The 22,874-nt window shown below is 45.3% G+C and overlaps 1 protein-coding gene across 4 annotated transcripts in view; it reads right to left on the reverse strand.

Moving 5' to 3' along the window:
* Nucleotides 1–1,518: 1,518 nt before the first annotated feature.
* TBXAS1 (thromboxane A synthase 1) overlaps nt 1,519–22,874 on the reverse strand; it is a 210,218-nt gene continuing 188,862 nt past the window's right edge. For 3 of the 4 annotated variants that reach the window (XM_081928283.1, XM_081928284.1, XM_081928285.1), the window contains exons 11-13: nt 9,032–9,120; nt 7,417–7,554; nt 5,504–5,964 (exon numbers count right to left, since the gene is read on the reverse strand). In XM_081928283.1, the coding sequence (XP_081784409.1) occupies nt 5,505–5,964; nt 7,417–7,554; nt 9,032–9,120 (687 nt within the window). In that variant the 3' untranslated portion in view covers nt 5,504. Of the gene's footprint in view, nt 3,173–5,503; nt 5,965–7,416; nt 7,555–9,031; nt 9,121–22,874 lie in introns of those variants that run through there. The other variant, XM_081928286.1, reaches the window with a different exon arrangement.

The raw sequence follows: 22,874 nt of genomic DNA on the forward strand, positions 1-22,874 counted from the left end.
GTGCCTCGCAAGACGAAATTAATTCGTTCCGCAAGTTTTTTCTTCTTGCGAGTTTTTCTTCTTGCGAAGCACGGTTTCCCATAGGAATGCATTGAAAATCAATTAATGCGTTCCTATGGAGACCGCCTTCAGACCAGGTCTGGGGACAGTCTGTCCCCGGACCTCTTCTGAAGGCTGGCGGGGGGAGAAGGACTTTTCTCCCCACCGCCAGCCTTCAGAACAGCCTTCTGAAGGCTGGCGGTGGGAAGAAAAGCCCTTCTCCCCCGCCAGCCTTCAGAAGAGGTCCCGCAGGGCTGCCTAGGCTGCGGATAGGAGCCTGCTTAAGCAGAGCACCCCTTGCGCGGGGCAGGCATTCGCAGCTTGGGGAGCCCTGCAGGAGTTCCCCGCAGGGCTCTCCAAGCTGTGGATAGAGGCAGCAGGCTGCTATCCGCAGCTTGGAGAGCCCTGCGGGGAACTCCTGCAGGGCTCCCCAAGCTGCGGATATCTGCCCGGCGTGACGGGTGCTCTGCTTAAGCAGGCTCCTATCCGCAGCCTAGGCAGCCCTGCGGGAACTCTTCTGAAGGCTGGCGGGGGAGAAGGGTTTTTCTTCCCACCGCCAGCCTTCAGAACAGCCTTCTGAATGTTGGCGGTGGGGAGGAAAACAGGCCCGGGAATAGAGGAGAAGGCGCGCTGCGCTTCCCCGCTGTCCCCGGAGATTTCCCTATGGGCTTTCGTCTTGCGAAGCAAACCCATAGGGAAATACGTCTTGCGAAGCCGCTAAAAATCGGAAAACCCTTTCGTCTTGCGGGTTTTTCGTTTAGCGAGGCATTCGTCTTGCGGGCACCACTGTAGCTATAATCAATTGCATACCTGTGCTGCAGACACTCACATAGGATGGCTGCATAAAGGATTTACTTGGATAAACAGAACAAATTGCTCCACCTTGTTCCTTGGTCTGGTTAGCTCCAGGACAGCACTTAAATTTGAGGCCCAAGTATATAAAATACTATCAGTGTAGCATATATGTTGGGTGCCAGTTCTGCTTATTTATTTATTTACATGCACACAACCAAGTTCAAACTCTGGCCTGTTTTGGAAAACCAAAAGTTTTTCAGAGTACATCTCAAAAATGAAAATTGTCAGTAATGTGCAATCTGCCTGATTGTTGGCACCCATCTTTCTCAAGAGGCAATGGAGTGTGCCTCCAAGGGTGAAGTCAGACAGCTGTGTTAGCAGCACTAAAGTGACTTCCCTGGGGCACAAGCCTGGGCAGCGTGTGTGGAGGTCCTGTGCCCTTGGCCTCCCTGATGTGGTCCAAAGGAAAACATAATCTTCAGGGGTAAAATTCTTCTCTTATTTTGACACCTAGAGGTAAAACAGTTCTAGTTGGGAAATGTCCTCTGGTCTTTCTATGGCTACCTATGGCTACTCTGATGTACACATCCTATTGTTGGAGAAATTATTGATTTTGGGGATAGCTCAGTTGGTAGTGCATGAGACTCCTAGCCCCATGTTTTGCAAGAGATTCCTGCATTGCAGGGGGCTGGGCTGGATGACCCTTGCGGTCCCTTCCAACTCTGATTCTGTGATTATACAATGAAAACTGAAATGTGTGAGAGAAGGGCTTGGTTGGGTTGTGAAGATTGTGCTTGCAAGAAAACCATGAGAGAAGAACAGAACAACATGTATGCAGGAACTATTGCTATAACTGTTAAGTACAAAGGCAGGAGAGAAAGATAACGTTGTTGTGCCTCATGATTAAACCAGTAGAAGCAAGTGTCAGATATAGTCATAACTGCCCTTCTGCTTGTAAATGTATAAATGTTTGTGCTGTTATCATAATTGGTGTACCACTCCATAGTACTTGTTGGTTGAGGTGGTACTGGCCATGTAACACCTAATTCCCCCCCCCCCTGTTTTACTGGTAATTGATGTCTGGATTCTGTTGGCCGTTCCAGGCAGCACCCAAAGTATAGGGTTTTAACTGTGATATTTCCCCAACATTATTGAATTCAATGGCACTTGCTCCTAGTAAGTGGGGTTATGATTACATCCCAAGGCCTTTTCTGCAGAAGTTCACCTTCTGCATCCTATGTTACGTTGCTTTCTGAGCTTCCATCAGAAAATTTGCTTCTCTTTTTGTCCTGAGATTCCCCTGTAGAATTTCAGGAATTGGTCTGCATAGGGCAATTTGGCCTCCTAAGATTTCTTGTAATTGTCATAGAAATTCTCTTCTAAGAAAATGTAAGGAAGTTTTCCTTTTTAAAGATCATAAACTGCTAATTATGTAATGGAATCGTAGAGTTGGAAGGGACCCTGAGGATCGCCTGGTCCAAACCCCTGCAATGCAGGAATACGCAGCTGTTCCTTACGGGGATCAAACCTGCGCATTACCATCACCAATTTCTAACCAGCTGAGGACAAAGGAAACTGATTTTGCTGTTGCTTGTAGACAACCATTAGGGAGAAGTTGCCTGGTCAACATGCCAGTAAATAGTTATTTACACTCGAAGAATAGGCACAAGTCATCATGGAAACTAAGTGGATCTCAAGCATCCACATCCGTGTTGCAGCAGAAGTGGAGCAAGAATTGCAGATCTCTTGCACTGCTTCTTCTGTTTTGTTGCCTGTATGGACTGGCTTTCCGTGGCAGGGTTTGGAAGGGAGTGCTAGCTCATTAGCCTACCTATATTCCGAACTTTGCCATTAGTTCTTAAGGCAACCCCCCAAAAAAGAAGTAGTAACCTGCAATTTTGATAAAGTTATCCTGCTCTGCACCCAACACCGAAATGGAGGATACCAGCCTCTTAGCAGCCTAGTTTTTTACAGTGCCTTTTACCAAATGGGCTGGTGTAAGGAGGACAAATCAGCCTCTCCCTCAGTTCACTTGCCCACATGGAATTCCTGGTTGGCTATGGCTTTTCAGCGAGTTCTTAAATACAAGGCTGTCTTACAAATATTCTCTGGCCCAGCTAAGATATGGCAGAATCCAAGAGGCACCTGTTATTTTCAATGAAGTTAAAAAGGCTCTTCCAGCACATAGTTTGCAGCAGTCATACATCACACAGCAAGCTGGCATCTTCTTAGAAGGTACATCGAGATTGCTGGCCGTTTTGCTCTATCGAGGAACCACCTTGATGTAGACTCCATTTTGTGGTCCTAGTGTCATGTGAGATTTCACCTTCAAAGGAATCTGGATTGGGTGCAGAAACGGAACACAAAAAACAAGTTAAGAAGTAAACTTCCCCTAAGCCCACTGCTCACTAAATTAGAACAGGTGTGAGGAGCATCTTGGTCCTCCAGATGTTGCTGAGCTACACCTCTCACCACCCCAGACATGGGTCATGTTTGTTGGGGCTGATGGAAGCTGTAGTTTTGCAGCATCTGGAGGGCTACCTGCCTTAGATGAATGTAGTTGTCAAGGGAGGCAAGGTTCCCACCCTTCCCCTCCAGCAAAATACTTGAGTGAGCTTTGAAGGGGCTAGAATTGTAGTCATGAAGCTGCTGCAGAAGGAGAGCCTGAGTTTCTTGAAACCATCTCAGGGTTTTCCCAATCAGAAGACCAGAAATGGCAGAAGCAGTGCTTTCCCCCCCAAGGGATACTCAAGGCTAACGCAATACCAGCACCTCTTGTTGTTGTTAAGAGGTGTGTCACTGTAACAACTTCATGGGAGATTCAGGTAGGTAGCCGTGTTGGTCTGACGCAGTCAATATATATATATATATAATATATATATAAAATTTGTCCTGTAGCACCTTGGGAGACCAACTAAGTTTGTTCTTGGTATAAGCTATTGAAGAAGTGTGCATGCACACGAAAGCTTATACCAAGAACAATTAGTTGGTCTCGTAAGGTGCTACTGGACAGTTTTTTATTTTTATATATATTTGAACTTCATGGTGAGTTACCAGCACCTATTTTTTGGGGGGGGGGGAGCACTGGGCAGAACCAATCTTCCTTGTAACATTATTCTGCTGGGTGTGTGTTGGGTGTGTTTGAGAGTCTACTCTTAGTTCATGTGTGGAGATGGCAGGAGAAGCTAGACTAAGGTTACCAGATTTTTTTCAGTGAATCTGGAGACACTTTTAAACCTCAGTGTATTTTGTCAGGGGACTGATTTGTAAATCCGGGGACGTCCCCAGGAAATGGGGATGTCTGGTAACCTTACGCTAGACTTGGCCCGCTTCCTTGCTTCCCGCTGAACTGATGGACACACCCTATAAGTCATATATCTCCAGCTATATGCAACAGGTTATAATGATAGCTTTGCAGAGGTTCCTCATTCCCAAGTGTCAATGCTGAAATAAGTTCCATGAGTGTAGAAAGTATGAAGGTTACAGTAGGGGGTTAGAGCACTGGGCTGGGATACCAAGGTTCAAATCCCCCATTCAGCTATGAAGCTCGTTGGGTGGCCTTGACTAATCACTCTCAGCCTTACCTAACTCATGGGGTTGTTGTGAGGATTCAGCAGGGAGAATCCTTTGCCTTGACCTCTTTAGAGGAAAGGTGGAATATAGATGCAGTGATTACCGTATTTTTCGCATGATTGGACGCACCGGACCATAGGACGCACCTAGTTTTTTTGGGGGGGAATAAAGGGGGAAAATTCCCTTTATTTCCCCCCCAAAAGCAGGTCAGGGAAACCGAACCAGGTCGAGGAACAGCGGGATAGTGGCGCTGCGCCTCCCTGCTGTCCCCCGAGCTTGTGGGGCTGGCTGATGTCTGCCTGGCGCGCGGGACGCTCTGCTTCAGCGGGCCCCACCCACCAGGCAGCAGGCTGCTATCCGCAGCGTGGGGAGCCCTGCGGGGAACTCCTGCAAGGCTCCCCACGCTGCGGATGTGTTCCCGAAGCGCCGGGCGCTCTGCTTTTAGGGCGCCCGACGCTCCGGGAAGCAGGCTGCTATCCGCAGTGTGGGGAGCCCTGCGGGGAACTCCTGCAGGGCTCTGCACGCTGCGGATGTCTGCCTGGCGCGAGGGGCGCTCTGCTTTCAGGGTGCCCGACGCTCCGGGAAGCAGACTGCTATCCGCGGCCTAGACATCCCTGCGGGACCTCCTGCAGGGCTGCCTAGGCTGCGGATGTGTTCCCGAAGCATCGGGCGCTCTGCTTTCAGGGCGCCCAACGCTCCAGGAAGCAGGCTGCTATCCGCAGTCTAGACACGGCTAGCGGAGCGCTAATCCCGAAGCTTGGGGCGTGCGGAGCTCAGCGCGCCCCAAGCTTCTGGGTGCTGGCAAGGTCTAGACAGCTAGCAGAGACCTTGCCGGTACCCAGAAGCTTGGGGCGCGCTGAGCTCCGCACGCCCCAAGCTTCGGGATTAATGCAGCGCTCCGCTAGCCGTGGGAGAGCTGGGTCTCCCACGGCTAGCGGATAGCTTCCTGAAGCCTGGAGAGCGAGTGCGCACCGACCCCTCTCACTCTCCAGGCTTCAGCGAAAGCCTGCATTCGCTCCATAGGACGCACACACATTTTCCCTTGCTTTTTAGGAGGGAAAAAGTGCGTCCTATGGTGCGAAAAATACGGTATGTGCTCATTTCCTGTTTGTGGGCTTCGCATTGGATTGCCATTGATGTCTGGTTGGGTACTCTGGGGAACTGGATGCTCTACTGGGTAGATCTTTGGTCCCACCCTGCAGTACTCCACTTATGACCATAGACGGGGGTGCCAAATCTGCTTTTAAAAGATTGGGTAGAGTTCCACACAACAGTGCTGAAGACAGACAAAGAAAGACTTCTCCTTTGTAAAAACAACTCCAATTCCAACACACAGTTCCCCTCCATAATATTCCGCTGAGCAGAGAGACATACTTCCAGGAATCGCTACAAACCTCTGTCTTGGAGCAGGCTTTGAACTCAAACTTCTGCAAGATTCTCAGAAATGCCACCTTTATTTCCATCAAAGCCAGCTGGGTGCCAATGCATCCACGAGGCCCAGCCCCAAAGGGGAGGTAAGAAAGTGGGGGACGCTGCAGCTTGGCCTCTGCTGTAAACCTGTGAGGCAAGAAAATCAATTGATTAAAATAAACCAAAAAACCTAAAACTGTATTTTTTCACTTTGTAGTGTGCCCGATCATCTTGCAAGCAAAATGGAATGCCAGTGAGACCCCAGCCACATTAATCTGCCCGTTTGTTCTTCATTTTTAATAAACACATAAGCATCTCCTCTTGCCAACAGATTAAGGGTGGGGCAGCAAGACCAGCCCACCCCAACAGCTTAAATTTGCATCTACATATAAATTAGCATGTGCAAAATTGGGGGCCTGTTCCCAAAGTCTTAAGTAGCTAGCCATGCCCTTTTCATGCATGCATCTTCCCAGTTTAGCAGGTTCTGGAGACAATGGTAGTTGTACCTAATGGGGGAAAGGATACCATGTCGTCACCCCTGCCAGTTTCAACAGAAAGCGAGAGGTCTACAGCAGGGGAGACGAACAGCTTTGCTCCTCCAGATGTGGGATGACAGCTCTCATCATCCCTAACCGTTGGCCATGCTGGGCTGGGGGAAGTTGGAGCCCGACAGCATGTGGAGAGCCTCAGACATTCCCTATCTCTCACCTAGAGGGATGCGTACCAAGAGAAATTATTGTGTGGCCAAAAAGTACTATGGGAATATGTACAGCATTAGGCTAGCACAGGAGATGGTTGATTCAGGACCCCCATACAGCAGCCACCGAGGGTGAAAGTAGTACTGTGAAAAAAAGGATTTGCACCAGCATTTCCATCCTGTACCTAATGGCAAAGTGCAGAGCAGCACACTCAGAACCGTAGAGTTGGAAAGGGACCATGAGGGTCATCCAGTCCAACCTCCTGCAATGTAGGAATATTTGGCCCAGCGTTGGTCTCGAACCCATCACCTTGAAATTAACAGTCTTTGTGCTCTACCAATTGAGCTATCCCAGCTGGCTACATTAGAGACATCACTGTCTGGGTGTCTGTGTCCCAACAGCAACATGTAGGCTAGATCTTGGTGGGAGTAAAAGTGCATTAGGCCAGGGGTGGGCAGAGCCAGATGCTAAGCTGGGTGTATCAATGAACATAAAGTTTACTATAAACACCCCTGTCAATCCTCCCTCCAAGCCAGCAAGGGTCCGGATCAGAATTCAAGGACACAAGTCTCAAGAAGGGTGTGAAGCAAGGCTGGTGGGGATCTGGCCTGGGGAGAATCTCAAGGGCCAGAGAGAGGTTTGCAGGGCAGCATTTGACACCTGGGCCTGGTCTATATGATGGCACTGTAAGAAACTTTGGTTAAAATACTGCTCATGTGAACCTGGCCAAAGCCTGCAAAAGTAAGAGGGCACCGTAATCCTTGGTCCTACAGAAGAAGTAACGGAGAAATAAAGGCCCACCAAGTGAGCTATTTTTATCTCTTTCACAAATCAATGCCCTTCCATTATCAGGGTTTGATTTTACTGGGTCTGATCAAAGGGAGAACAACAGACCACGTACCTCTCGGGAATAAACTTCTCAGGTTCCGGCCAGATCTTTGGATTGTAATGGATGTGTCCAACAGCAAATTCCATTATAGCACCAGCAGGTATACGCTGCTTCAAAACTAAGCAGTCTTTTGCTGCTTCCCGGGTGAACCTACAAGAGCAAAAGTGGCACGTTTCAAGAATGCAAAGACAAATGCACAGGGAAAGACGTACTTGGAGAAGCTTCTGCATGTAAACCTTTCAAGGATGGGCTGCTTTGAGCGAGGGAAGCATGGCTAGGATCACTGAAAAGGAAACTCCCAAGTGGAGAGAGAGAGCAGGCTGCTTAGATAATGTGGCTGCCCAGATCACTTAGTTTGGCAACCTGCTTGCAGGGAGCATATTTTGACACTAAAAAGGACTGCCATTGGCTTCCGGTTTGTCTTCTAGCACACTTCAAAGAGTAGTTAGGAAACAAAAATATATTTCCCCTTGAAGTGTGTGTGTGTGTTTAGAGCAGCAGCAAGTCAATTCCAGTGGGTGGGTAGTGGGTGAAATGGCACCCACAGTAACTTCCTGGCAGTATCCTGAATACCAGCTGCTGGAAACTGCAGGATGGGTGAGTAAATGTTGAGCTCAAGTCCTGCTTGTGGGCCTCCCACAGGTATCTGGCTGGCCACTGAGAGAACAATGCTAGACTAAGAAGGACCACTGGCCTGATCCAACAAGGCTTTTTTATGTGAGATCCTCCTTTCATTCTGCCCACCTTACCCCTGAAAACCCTGCCTCCCAGTTTTGCACCTCTGGATATGTCAGCAGAATTTGGGTGCCCTTTTGGCTTAGCTGTATTTGGTTTAGCTGTATTCTGCTTTAAAATCTCTCTAAATGGCTTGGGGGCAAGCGCATCTTTAAGTATTGCCATGTCCCATATGCCAAGATCCTCAGAGGAGGCCTTGTTCCAAGTCCCGCTACCTTTGCTTCTCCTTCCTCACCAAGGACCAGGCCACCTCTGTGGTCTCTTCCCAACCATATTCATCTGACACTGGTGTTTGTTATCCTTTAGGCACCAGGTTACAGCTGTCCTCTCTTTCTCAAGCTTTTAATATCAGATAAGATGAACCTGCCTCTTTCTATTTTTAGTTGCTGCCATTTGAACTGTGAATATTTTTAGTTTGTTTTGTTTCAGTCTGTTTTGAAAGTTCATCTTTGCATTGTTTCGAAATCAAATAGGAGCGTAGGCAACCTGGCTGGTAAAAAGGTAGAGTAGACATTTTAAAGAAAAAGAAAATAAATGTTGGCCTCGACACAGGCTACACAGTCACAGTATCTCAGCCCTGCAGGGCTCAAAAAGCACTTGTTTTGAAGGAATTATGCACCAGACATCTCGTCCCTTCTCTCTGCAGCGGCACCTGTTCAGCCCATCCCAGAGCAACACTAAGCCTTTGGAAGGGGCTAAAACAGCCCCAGTGTTTTTATATTGTATTATGTTATACAATCTTGCTTTGGCAATCCTTCTGGATCAAATGGCAGGACTGAAATCAAATAAAGCACAGCAGCAGCAGCAATCCAGCCACTGCCAGATTCTGAATACCCAGTCCTGGCCTGAGAAAGCGTGTATGACAGATTCTGGAAGAGGGATTTCTACTCACCTGAACGCTGGTGGATACATGCGCAGTGTCTCTGCTATCACCATATCCAAGTAGGGGAGTTCATGTATGTTTTCGTAGTCAGGAATACCCTGTAAAAGGTGGGTGTGAAGGTAATTATTTTTTACTATGTTTTATTAAGATATTTATCCACCTTACTTTCTCTGATGGGACCCCTTAAGGTGGAAAGAACCACCATAAAGGACCATCATAAAGATTCAGAAGAAGAGAATCTCCAAGCCAGCTAGACTTTACTGCTTACCCCACCCACATAGGGGAAGGCCCAGAGCATCTACTTTGCATGTAGAAGCTCCCAGGTTCTCGTGGGGTGGGTGGGTGTTTTGGATCAGGTTAGCCATATTGATTTGTATGCTGTTGGTGGGTTATTGTCATTGTCTTGTTGGGCTGTGTATGTGATAAAGGGGAGCCATACCTGGGTAAAGGCGTCTTGCCACAACATAGGCCAACCCCAACCTCTCTCACCACGAAAGAAACACAAATGGACAGCAGAGAACGGGCACGAGCAACGCTGACACGAAACCCTACATACATTAAGCAAAATAGAAACATCGCCACCTGACCCCACCCCCACCCATCTTCCCCCCCCTCCACCCCTTCCCCCGCACTAATGTCTCAACAAATGAAACTGATTTGTAAAAATGTTACATGGAAAAAATACGAGATACATTACACATACTTCTGTAAAAAACACAAAAAAGAAGCTCTCGGGTTCAATCCCTGGCATCTTCCACCAGGGCTGGAAAGACCTCTGCTCATAACCCTGGAGCACTGCTGCCTGTCAGTGTAGGCCGTACTGAGCCAATTGGTCTGTCAAAGGCAGCTTCCTACATTCCTATATTTTATGCATTCCGTAGTCCGAACTCCCATGATGAATACACTCATGCTAAAAAAAAAAAAATTTATTGCAGGGTGTGGGTGGCATATTTGCCCCCCCCCCCCCGAACTCCACATTTTTTCTAGTATTTCATCCTGATTTATTCCTGCCCACTTTTGCCGCTGGGAAAGGCCCAGAGGCATATGAGTAATTTCCCTTTCCTCCTCCTCCTCTAGGGAAATTGCTTCAACAGCACAAATGACTGCTCTGTCTTACCAGGCGAGGGCAGCAAAACTATACGCAAGACCTTGATGAATCAAGCAGAGAGTACTTGGAATTCTAGCAGGCTCTCCTAAAAATTCACGTAGGATAAACTGCTACAAGACACCTTATGCTCAGATAAGCCCAACGTTCTATGAAGATTTGAGGGAGCCCATATGGGCTTAATCATGGGATCCAAGATGGTCTGTTGTTCCTTCAGTTGTGAATTTGGCTTTGTTGCATACTTTATTGATCTCGCCTTTCACATTATTAAAAGTACAAAGGAGAAGCAATCCTAATGCTAAGAGAGAGGAATGAGGCAGCAAAGCAAAGAGTGACTTATGTGGCTTTTTTCACCATCAAGAGCAGGAATGGATAAGGGTGAAGACAGACCCCTGGGAGACTTTATCCTTCCCACTCCATCCAGCCATGATTTCTGAATATGGACCTGGGAATGGAGGAGGAATTCAATGGAGTTCACATTTAAGGACAAATCTATCAATCTGCACTTCAAATGATTATGAAAACTGAAACACAGCCGTCCTTCAAAATTCACACTTCTCCAAATTGATGTGGAGAACTGAACTGAGGGGAAAATGAGGGCCCATTCCTATCCGCTTCACATGTTGAAAGGAAGCAATGCATGAATCAAGATTGCACATGTGTTTTCCACCTATGCCCCTATGTACTGCGCTGCCACCACAATGGTAAATACACTCGTCTTCACTTTGACAGGGAGAGCCATAAATGACACATCCACGCGACATGCAGGAAAAGCATAGAGGGAGAATGCGCAAATTATCTGTGCACTTTCTGTTTCTGCTTCCTCATTTTTTGTAATTGCATTTTTAATCCCCTCTGCTCAGTACACAATTCCCTCCCAGCCCATCCAAATCTGCATGAGGCTGAGAGTTGCTGCTTGAGCTTCATAACAGAGTGGATTTCAGCCTGGGTCTCGCCTAACACAGTCCAAGATAACAACTTTATCACAAATTTGCAAATCAAGTGTGATAGCATGTTTGTGTGTGTGAGGGTGTTCGTAAATCAACTCTAAATTTGATTCACATCCACAGAATCGAGCACCGTAAAAGAATATTTAGGATCAACATTGACCTCATTGTCCTCCTCCCTGAAATGCATTCCTGTTGACTGCAGCCAGGGTCAGCAAAAATGCCAGCAATATTTCTTGATCACATGGATCAAAGTCTACTGAGAGATCAAAGAATGCAGCCTGGACAGCTGACCTTTGCCAGCTTCTAGGAGCAGGATAATCTACCAACAAAACTAGATCCATCTCTATTTCATACTCAGGCCAACGGAGGTCAAGGAAACCTGATAATGTTAGGCAACATTAGAGGTGCTTCACTGCAAACTTTTGCAATAACCTTATTGATAGATGCAAGGGGTTACAGACCGAGAAGAATTCTCACACATACAGTATTTTGCAGCAGGGCTTTGCCCATAACCAGGTCTTGTGTTTAAAGAGACTGCAGAGAGAAGGTAATAATGGATTTTTAAAGTCTACCTAAAATGCACAGGTTGGACTTTTAGAAGTATGGAAGCTGTGAGAATCGTGGGGAAGGAAGATAATGGCCGATTGTGAAGGGGAAGGGCTGCAGCTCAATGGTAGAGACCATGCATTGCATGCCAGTGTTCTGGATTCAATGCACAGAATCTCCAGCAAGGCTGCAACAGTCCTTTTGGGAACCCTGCTAGGTGGACCAAGGAGCTGATTCAATATAAGGCAGGTTTCTATGTTCTAAAACATGTACATAATCAGAAAAAGCACTCACTTCGGTCCTCCTGAGACTCTACCAATTCAGAGCACAGGTGCCTTTTTGAACATTTGAATTCTCTCCCATTTCTAAAGCTCATTACAGTGGTACCTCAGGTTACAGACTCTGCTAACCCAGAAATAGTATCTCAGGTTAAGAACTTTGTTTCAGGAGGAGAACAGAAATCACATGGTGGCGGCAGTGGGAGGCCCTATTAGCTAAAGTGGTACCTCAGGTTAAGAACAGTTTCAGGTTAAGAACGGACCTCCAGAATGAATTAAGTTCTTAACCCGAGGTACCACTGTACTTAAAGAAAAAATAGTGTGTGCGGGAAAGAGGTTTCCAGTTTAAGGCCCCCTCCAGTTTAAAGCAGATTCAAAACACTTTAAATGGTCATGGCTTCCCCTAAAGCATCCTGAGAACTGCAGTTTGTTAAGGGGGCTGAGACTTGTCAGAATAATCCCTATTCCCTTCGCAGAACTACAATTCCCAGAGTGGGCTAGCAATCCCTTCACGCAAGGAACTGGAGTTATTTGGCAAGAGGGATTGTTAAACCACACTCAGCACTGTGGCTCCGTGAGGGAAATAAGGGTCTCCTAACAGAAACCCTTGTACACTACAGTTCCCCTGATTCTTTGGTGGGGGGAACCATGGCTGTTTAAGGTGATACAGTACTGCAGGTGGGCCTAATGTTCTCCTTGATGTACTACTTTTTCCCTGTATGAATGGAGGGCTCCCCAAGGAGACATACAAACACCCGCTGCTCCACCAACGTTTTGAAGCATTACAATCACAAGAAGGCATGCATGGGTGTGTAAATCATCCCTAAACCTGAGAATAAAGAATCTAAAATCCTACAGTTTGCAAGAAGGACAGACTCTGTAAAAGGGAGGGGAGGGGGGGAAGGAAGGAAGGAAGGAAGGAAGGAAGGAAGGAAGGAAGGAAGGAAGGAAGGAAGGACGCATCTGATTTACTTACTGGCTTTCGTCCTATTGCTGCTCCACTAACACCACTAATTCTCCCCCTCTCTAAAACTAGTTTTGTGTATTTCCACCATTTCACTGGTGCTCAATGAATGAAATGTTTAAAAACCTAGCAAAACCAACTGAATTCCTTGTTTTACTTGCCAGACCTTTTTATTTATAAGCCAATGGTCTGATGTAGAGGATTCAGCTGAGATCCGTGGAAAAAAGAGACACTTAACTGTCTGGAAGAGGAGTGGGCAAAAGGTAAAATGTGGTGTTTGGGTCATCTGCAGAAGGTCTGCAAGAGTTTCTGACTCCAGACAATCTCAATAACAAAACAACTTTTCCTATCTAAGGTAGCCTGCTGAAATGAAGAAAGGTAACCGGAAAAGGACTGTGATCGGTTGAGGTCTGAAAACAAACTCATGGGCTAGCTGCACTCTGTACATTAATTCTAACTATTGTACCTGGCTCTGGTTGGTAGATCTTGGCATTCTGGTACAAAGCAAAGTGAACCAGACAAGCCTGGAGTCTGCCCTACCCTCGTCTAGAAGGAAATTTCCCACATCTATGTTGGCTTTGGATTTACACTCTTGAAATTCATGAAAACAAATTGTAACTTGTCAATTATATGGCTCGTGAAATACTTTCCATGATCGCCCCACATGAATTAATGTTAATTAAAATGAATGGAACAAGTTAGTCATGACAAACCTAAGTCTGTCAATTCACTGGGGAGTGAAGCACATCCCTCTCTGCGTTGGGGTGCAATTCACTCTGAAAGTACTCCCAACTATGAAAATGAGTTTGAGTCACTCTTTTTTTTTTTTAGCTTAGAAGAATCACTTCTTGTCCCATGCCCAGAGGATCATAAAGATCGACTTGGTTTGTGCCATGGGAGGTCATCTGCAAAGATATCGTGGGCCCAAGTTAATACAATTCCCATCAACACAAGCAGCTTGGTCAATGGTCGGGGTTGATGGGAGTTGCAGTTCAAAACATCTGGACAGCACCAGGTTGGGATGAGCTGACGTATTTAGCCACCCTATCCCAGCAGAAAGTATGTGATAAAATGATTTGACTTTTCCAGCATTGCCTTTCGTACAATGGAAGCTGCAATTCTTTGCCTTAAACTGGATCCTACACGCCTAAATATTCCCTTACAATGTAACAAACAAGGTTTCCTTTTTCATCTTTAAAAGCACACACTCGCACCAAAAAGTTATTTCTATTCTCTCCATATACTCAAGGAGGTACAGTTTTAAAGAAAAATCTCTCTTTACCTTTGATTGGCATGTACAAAATGTAAACTTGGGTGGCAGAAAATTCTGAATGGCAAAGGATCTCGGAAAGAAGGGGAAGGACAACAACTGCAAGCAGCCCAGAAACCTAATGAAGGAAATATTTTTATTTTTTAAAAGAAGATACATCCCAAAAGCACCCAAACAGCTGAGTAGCACACCGTTTTTGCATTGTAGTTTAAGTTGAGACTTGGAACTTTCCTGCCATATATGAGCATTCTCTAGTAGTTCCTGCAGATGTATTGAAATAAGGAATATTCAACCCACCCACCTCACTATCCTAGCCACCCCCTCCCCTGTCGCCCTCTCAGCAGACTTTTGTGGAATCACTTAGAAGTCAGACGATAAATTTAAATCATTTCTCCTCCAGCTGGCATTGGCAGCGTGGAGGTGACAACGCTTTAAATTAAGGTCTGTGGATATAAAAGGCCCATGTGTTTAGTTTAATCAAATGTTCATTTCCTCAAGTTTATGTTTATATTAAAAGGCATCAGCACTGGTGTGAATTTTCATCTCTCCCCCCCTCCCTTCCACACACAACAGAGACTGTCATGTGAATTCTGAACAGGGTTCCCTTTCAAGTGTTGTTGGTTTTTTTTGCTGTGTGTGTGTTTGTTTTCTTTCTCATCTGCAAGCCTTTGTATGTGATGCTGGAGGCAGAAGGGAGAAAATGCCCATCACGCCTGCACAATGTGGGAATGCGCACCCTTGCTTGGAAGTCTGGCTTTGAAGGGGCAACAGGAGAGGGAAGGGGACCTAAGTGGGTGGTTGTTTCCACCTGCTAAGCCACACCGACCTCCCACAGGAGAATTTGTAAAGGATGGCTATAAAAGAGGACTGGATGAAATTCATGGAGGAGAAGGCTGTCAGTGGCTGCCAGCCACAACAACTATGCTTTGTCTCCATAGATTTAGGTAGGAAATGCTTCTGGATACCAGCTGCTGGCAACCACAAGAGGGGAGAGTGCTGTTGCACTCAGGTCCTGCTGGGAGGGTTCTCAATGTGAGAACAGGATGGGTGGGTCTTTGGCCTAATCCAGCAGGGGTCTTCTTCATTTAGACATGGTTTGGGCCATCCCCAGGCCCTGACTGCCCATTTATTGTTCTGGCCAGATCACGACATCCAATTCCATTCTGGACCTGAGGCACTGTGATAATTCTCATGTGTCCAGGCTTCCCCCATCAGCTTCAGTAGTGAGATGTGGGGCACAGAGACGCCCCTGCCACTGGGGGTCTCGCTGTTCCACACAGCCACGAGTACTGAATGCTGACGAGTACAGAATGCAATTGAAGGAACTGCAGTTTGTGCCTCTCAACCTGACACCAAGCTGTCATGTTTCATAACTGGATCTCACCACTGGCATGTGCTGAATTTTGAAAACCTTTTGTTGCTTTTGAAGGGAAATGTAGTGTGGCAGTGAAAACATATGCAAGTCACATTCTATATTTACAGACTACAGGAAAATGTGTATTTCAACAATAACCTCAAAAGGTTTTTCTGAGCCGTGACACCGTAGCAGCTTACTTCATCATTAGGTTCCCCATAGGAAGGATCATAAAATGGGACTATAACAGAGAAAAGCAGCCCGGGATTGAGCCTAGGACCCAACACATGCAAAGTATGCATTCCTTCCAAGGCTGAGCTGCAGGGCCCTCCCATAGGTATTTGTAAATAGTTATCTACAGCAAACATAGCAATATTTCTCTTCCATTGGGCAAGTATGTCAATACATCCAGATGAGATTTCCTGGGAATTAAGGCAAGTAATCATAATAACAGAAATAAAATCAAGAACTCCCCACCACAGAGAATAATTATTATTTACATTGACAAGGGGAAACTTCATTTTCATAATTCTGTATCAAACATTTCTGTGGCAACTTATAGTTTTACAGCATTTTATAATGCCACTTCACTTTTGTATAGCACCTTTTGTCTGAGGTGCTTAGACGCATTTGATAGAGATGAATATAATTAATAGTCTTCTCCATGCTCATGTCGTTAGGAACTATAAAGTACACATTATCTCTGTCTTACACAAGGCGAAAAGCAGAATTGCCTACATCAAGTGCTTAAAACATTGGAGATTGACTTCAGACCCTGAGTTTGTAAGAACGGGATTCCCTCGGGTTGTATGATTTAAGCTTTAGTCCATGAAAGGCTGGAAGTTAGGTTGTGAATTTGAAACTGCTGACTTCAGTTCAGCTTAGATAGTTCCAGGAACCATGCTTTAGGCATGCAAGATGAAGAAGCTACTCCTGAATGCATTTATTCATTGACATGACTGGGAATGAAGTGCATTGAGCCATGGCCTTTCCAATCTCCATCACCATTTCTATACAGGAGGACTGTGAAAACTTCTGCTTTCACTTAGAAGAACCCCTATTTTTGGAGTACAGTGCATCTGAATTTGAAGAACTGTGATTTGCTTAACCTGACGCTACTTAAAATGAACAGGAACTGAAACCATGGCTTTGGTTAGGACAAACCAAAGTTCCCTAAGTTGGGTGTAACCTGAAACTGTGGTTTGTTCTAAAGTGAAAACAGAATCTGTCGGTATGCTTGTCTCGTGCACCAAAGAGAGGGAAAGGGAAAGAGCATCAGACCAAGTCCAAGGCTTCACTGTGATTTTAGATAAGCATTCTACAATTTAGACTATAACTTGCATCATCTCTGAACATTGACAATGCTTGATGGGCTGGTGGGAGGCGTCACCCAAAATATCTGGAGGGCCCCTGGTTGGGAAAGGTTTGCTTAAGTGTTCATCCAAATTGGGCCTTTAACTTCAACAGAACTTTCTTCCAAAAAGGTTTGATAGAAGGCAAGTAAATTGTCAAAACTCTCCCTTCTAGGAAGCTAAACTTTCCACATCCCCTTTCCTGTATGAATCTGCTTTCACATCCTTTCATGAGAATCGTTGCCACATTCTGCCCATTGTGGTTTAGGAGGTTATTTGTAGTTGAGCTGTATGGATGACCATTCATGTAGAACAGTTTCAGACATCCATGGTGCAAAACATCACACTGGGATTTGGCTCCAAGTGAGATCGTAAGATCCATGATTTGTGCCCATCCTGCAAGAGTTTCCTCCTCCCACGTCATCCTCTCCCCTTTTCAAACCCCACAGGGCAGCATGCCCATCTGTTTATGATTTACCCGTTAAAATGCCTTGTTTCCGATTGCATAGATAAACACACTTGGTTATTTCACAGGCAGCTGGTTAGCTCTAATTACACTGTAACTACATCAGAACCATGGAAACCTTTACCACCCTAGGAGAAGAAAAGAGGTGTCTGAAAAAGAGCTATGCAGGAAACATTACCCTGATTTTGTTTACCCTCCTAGAGCAAACCTGTCTTCTGGCCTTTAATCCTGCTGGTCACAAGAAAGCACTTTTGGATAGAATGAAAACATAATAATTAAAATTTCATAATCCCAGATACCAGGGGAGAAAAAGCTGACAATGGCATCTCTTCAGAGCTTGCAAAAATAAAAAAGCGAAAAAGCAGGCGAGAGATTTCAGCCATCAATAGATTTATTCTGGGGTCAAAATATTTTGGCAGAAACCGTGTGTGTTTTCTCACAATTTCATCATGGTTCAGGGACCTTCCCGGAATGGCTGATTCCCAAGAGAAAACTGGTGCCCTTCAAGACCTCTGATAACCTCTTTGTATTCCATGATGGGAGACAGGCAGGATACACGTGAAACAAACAAACTCTTTTTATCAGCCAAGTTCTAAGGTTTGCTGTCTTGTGTGAGATCCAAACACTGTTTTATCAGCCAGCACATGATTTTACTGGACAAACTAGTAAAGTAATGAACAAATGCCAACACCCTGCATATGTAGTTGTGGAGAAAGTCTAACTAACTTGCAGCTTAGGAACGTAAATAGAGCCTTGCTGCCTCTCACTGAAGGCCTATAAAATGTTTTCCACAATGGCCAACCCATGGGAAACCCAGAAGGAGGGCAGCGGAGCTCTCACTCATGTTCCACAGCAACACATATTCAGAGGTGCCTCTGATCCTGGATATAGCATTTAGAAAGCCTGTGTGGAGCAGGAAAAGACAAATCTCTTTGCATGTTCTCCAGAAGCTGAACCAGAGGAAGTAGTATTTCTTCACACTTCTGAGTTCTATCTAAAGGGAAAAGATGTGTATATATCCCACAGACTCTGAAGTGTAGAAAGATGTACAGGGAATATCTGCATCTTCCCTTTTCTTTTGCGTTGGATCTAATGCAGCATTAAGTTAAAGTCACTTGGTAGCTTAAGTGTTACACATATTTTGTGCTAGCAGAGTGTTGTTGCATAAAGAGAATGCATAAGCAGGTTGCTAGAAATTTTGTTGCACGCCCAACAGTACAATATATTCAGCAGCAAGTTTCTGCTAGCACAGCTGTTACGTTGGATTTCTCTGTTATGCAACTTTAAAACTTGCCTCTGCACTAGTAACCAGAGAACATTTGATGCAGCCCATAGAAACAAGAAGCACAAGTCACTCGCGCTTCCTCTCCTATTACCCCAGCAGAACACCACGGTTACCTGTTATGGCTATGGAACATACTCTCCTCTGAGAATCACCTGGTGCCACCTGTGGCCTTGTTTTGGCACCAAGTTAAAATCTGGTTGTTTCCTGTGGCATTTGAGTGTGACAGATTTTTTTTTGCTTTGTTTTGTTTACTGTGTGAAATTTAATAAATGATAACAACTGTGTGAGGGGATTATTGTTTTTGTTTGTTGTTGTTATGTTGTGCATTTTTGTGTTTTTATATTGCAAACTGCCCTGTGATCGTCGGATGGTGGGTGGTATAGAAATTCAGTAAAATAAAATAATATAATAATAATATTATAATGTGTGTGTGTCAGCATGCTGTTTTAAATGAAATATGCACCCCACTTTGAGATCTAGGGCAGGTTAGAAATATTACAAATAGGTAAATAAATTGAATTAAACACTATTGGGTGGAGTGAGTGCCTCAGACAGCTGATCTAGGGTGTCATAAAAGGGTGGCAAATTGTGACTAATTTGGCTTATTGCTGTATCTTTATTCCTAGGCATGGAAGGAGGTGCTTGCGGGATTTCTACATCACGTGCAGAATAACTTGGCTAGCCTTCACCATGACTTGGGAAGTGCCTCAGGCCCTGAAAATGTCTGGCCTTGACTGTGCCTTGGCCTTAGGAACATTGGAAGCTGCCTTATATCGAGTCAGATCATTGGCCCATCCAGCTCAGTATTGTCTACAGTGATTGGCAGTGGCTCTCCGGAGTTTCAGACATGGCTCGTTTTGGATGGCATGGGCAACGTGAATAAGCAAGCATGTGAATTCATGGATCAGAAATCACTTCACTCTTCCCCTTGCTCTGCTGCTGTGCACTACACAGAGTTAAGCCATAGGCAGAGGTCTTTCCCAGTCCTACCAGAAGATACTAGTGGGACATTCTGCATGCAAAGCATATGCTCTACCACTGAGCCATGACCCTTCCCCTTTCTGTGTACAAGAAAAGCAGAGGGTCAAACATGAGGATCAAAAATATAGTTTAGCATTAGTCACCTTTAATCCAACATGGGCTTTAATCCAACCCTCCTAATTTGAGAAAATTGTACATATGCATATAAACATATGAATGCATTGTACTCTTTTTCTAATAATAATTACTTCATTCCCCCCCCCATCCTGCTGCTCTTGCTATCATCTCTAGCTCCACTTATCTGTGGCTCAAACCCAGACAGCTGGGTGATTGTGAGAGAGGAAATCTAATTAAAAAGTCAAAATCCTAAATCGGAGGGGGGGGGGGAAGCTCTCCAACCTCTCCCCTCCTTCCTGACTTGGTATATAAATAGAGCCCATCAGACTGATGAAGGGTGCTTATTATTTCTTTTAGTGTCGTGAGCACGAAAGGGGGAAAACCCAAAGGGTTTTTCTCTAGAGAGCACACAGCATAATCACTCGCTGCTTGTGTGGGATTCTACTGTAGAAAGTTGAACAGTATTTTTAAGTTTATTTAGGGTGGATTTGCGGGCTGGTGGGGAAATGTCTATGACTCTGTAACACAGAAAGCTGTTTACTGTTCCAGTTTGGTGGCTGGGTAGAGGGGGAGATAGACAGACCTAAGACAGGAGAGGCAGACCTTCACTTATACATTTAGGGCTAGAGTATTTTTCAGGTGTATTCTGCAACACATCACTACAGCAACAGCAGTGTATTGGGAGGGGATTTAAACCACACACCATTCTACTTTATTAGGTATTCTGCAAGCCTTACCCAGTGTTGTTATATTATTTTCATCCGGAAGACTTTTTTTTTGTACTATAACACAATGGAAGTGAAACAACACAATAAAACTGGAACATTTGGGACATATAAAAAGCTACAGGATTTCAGCAAGAAGTTATGAGACACGGAAACGAAAGATGCGTCACCGTCCCAAAACATTTGTAGGGATGACACAGAACCACCCTGATACCATAATGAGCGCATATCGTGAATGCACAACACTCTGCCCCCCACTGTTAGAGGCTTTTGAATGCTACCTGCTGGAAACCCGCAGGAAGGGAGAGTACTTGTGTCCAGGTCCCACTTGTGAGCTTCCCATGGACATCTGGTTGGCCATTGTGAGAACAGGCCGCTGGGCTATAGGGGCCATTGGCCTCATCCAGCAGGGCTCTTCTTATGTACTTAAAAAGGATGTCTGAAGGTGCCCTTAAATTACTTAGTGCACTCTAAGTAACCCTAACATTTTGATTTGTTCCAAGGATTGGCTTTGAAACCACAACAACGAGGGACCATCTTTTAAATTCAAGGTGTCACAGGAAGACCAAAACATTGGAAGCCTGTTGGTTGCTTTAAATTGGTTCTGCTCAATACTATCAAAGAAACGAGGGCATGAAGGCAAAAAGTACATTGCAATTGTAAGGTTTTTGCTTTCTCTTTCTTCCTATTCACACTATTAGCTTATGATTTACTAATTCTCCTTTCAGTAGGAGGGATGAGCACTCATATATCCCTGGATGAAAAAGGACAAAGCTTCTCAGTCCTACAGCTATGTTTCATCATCTCAAGATTTTTTCCTAAAAAATCAATCAACTGTTCTATGAAACATGAGTGCTCTCCTGCTCTTGAACTACAGCATACATATTCCTTTTGGGAACTTTTTTTCTTTTTTTTAATGGCGCAAACTGGCTTCTTCCTCCACAGCACAGCTATTACCCTTGTCCGTTACCTTTGTCCAGTCATCACATTATTATTGCAAGAAGATGGCTAATGCCACGGTAGTACTAAGGAGGAAGCAATTTGCAGCGACCATAAAAAAAATTACTGCCTGTACAAGCCCTTGATTTGCCCTTGTCTCAACTAAGCACATGGAATATATTCTCCAAATCATGGAGACAGTCCTTGAGTTCCAGTAATGGAGCTGCCTGCAGTTCACATGCAATGCTAAGTCAAACCATGAATTAATGCAGATGACCAAGTGTGTTGATGCACTTAGAAAACTGCAGCTGGTTTGCTCCTCCCCTGGTCCTGCTACTGCTATGCTAACCATAGCTAAGCTTCGCATTAGCTCTGAACTTGGGCTTGTGACTTGTTTCCCTCCTTCCAAAAAACCCTAGCATTATTATTTATTAAATTTCTGCACCACCCTTCATTCAAAGATCACAGGGAGGCTTACAATATAAAAATACATACCATAATAATGCAAAACAAAAACACAGCTTTAAAGCCCATTGATTGCTTAATTAGCCAAAGGCCTGGGAGAAGAGGGATGTTTTCGACTGGCACCTAAGGATATGTAATGAAGGCACCTGGCGGGCTTCCTTGGGAAGAGCACTCTACAGGAGGGGAGCCACTGCAGAAAAGGCCATTGTTGTGTTGCCACCCTCTGGGCCTCTCGTGGAGGAGGCACATAAACAAAGGCCTCAGATAATGATTGCAGGGTCTGAGTCAGTTCATATGGGGAGAGGCAGTCCTTGAGGTATTGCGTTCCTGAGCCATTTAAGGATTTGGAATTGGGCCCACCAGTGTAGCAAAGCCAGGCTTGGTATTATACAGTGGTACCTTGGGTTACAGATGCTTCAGGTTACAGACACTTCAGGTTACTGATTCCGCTAACCCAGAAATAGTACCTTGGGTTAAGAACTTTGCTTCAGAATGAGAACAGAAATCACGCAGTGGCAGCGCAGCGGCAACAGGAGGCCTCATTAGCTAAAGTGGTGCTTCAGGTTAAGAACAGTTTCAGGTTAAGAACGGACCTCCAGAACGAATTAAGTTCTTAACCCGAGGTACCACTGTATGCTCAAACCATCTTGCCCCAGTGCGCAACTGGCCACTGACTTCAGGACCAGCTGAAGTTTCCGAACCAACTTGGAAACTGGCCATTACAGGAATGCACCTGGGTCATCTCAGGAGGAGGAGGATGGGAAGCACTGGTCTGGTCTGGAAGGGAAACAGGCATGGAGAGGGGAGAGGTAGATTGGCAAGCAGAGTGAACAGAGGGGGGGCACCCTCTAGTAATATATGAACATTAATCACACACTTTGTATTTTTGCCAGCACTTGATATGATGCATTTTGTACCATTTCCCTGTCATTTTTCTATCATTCCCCACCCCAGATTTTATATATATATTACTGCATTACTGTATCAGCTGCTCATACCAAACACACAACGCACACACATTTCAGGCTCTTTCTTAAAGAAGAGTCTCCCCCCCC

This window comes from Podarcis melisellensis (assembly GCF_964234715.1).
Source record: "Podarcis melisellensis genome assembly, chromosome: 10".
Lineage (NCBI taxonomy): Eukaryota > Metazoa > Chordata > Lepidosauria > Squamata > Lacertidae > Podarcis > Podarcis melisellensis.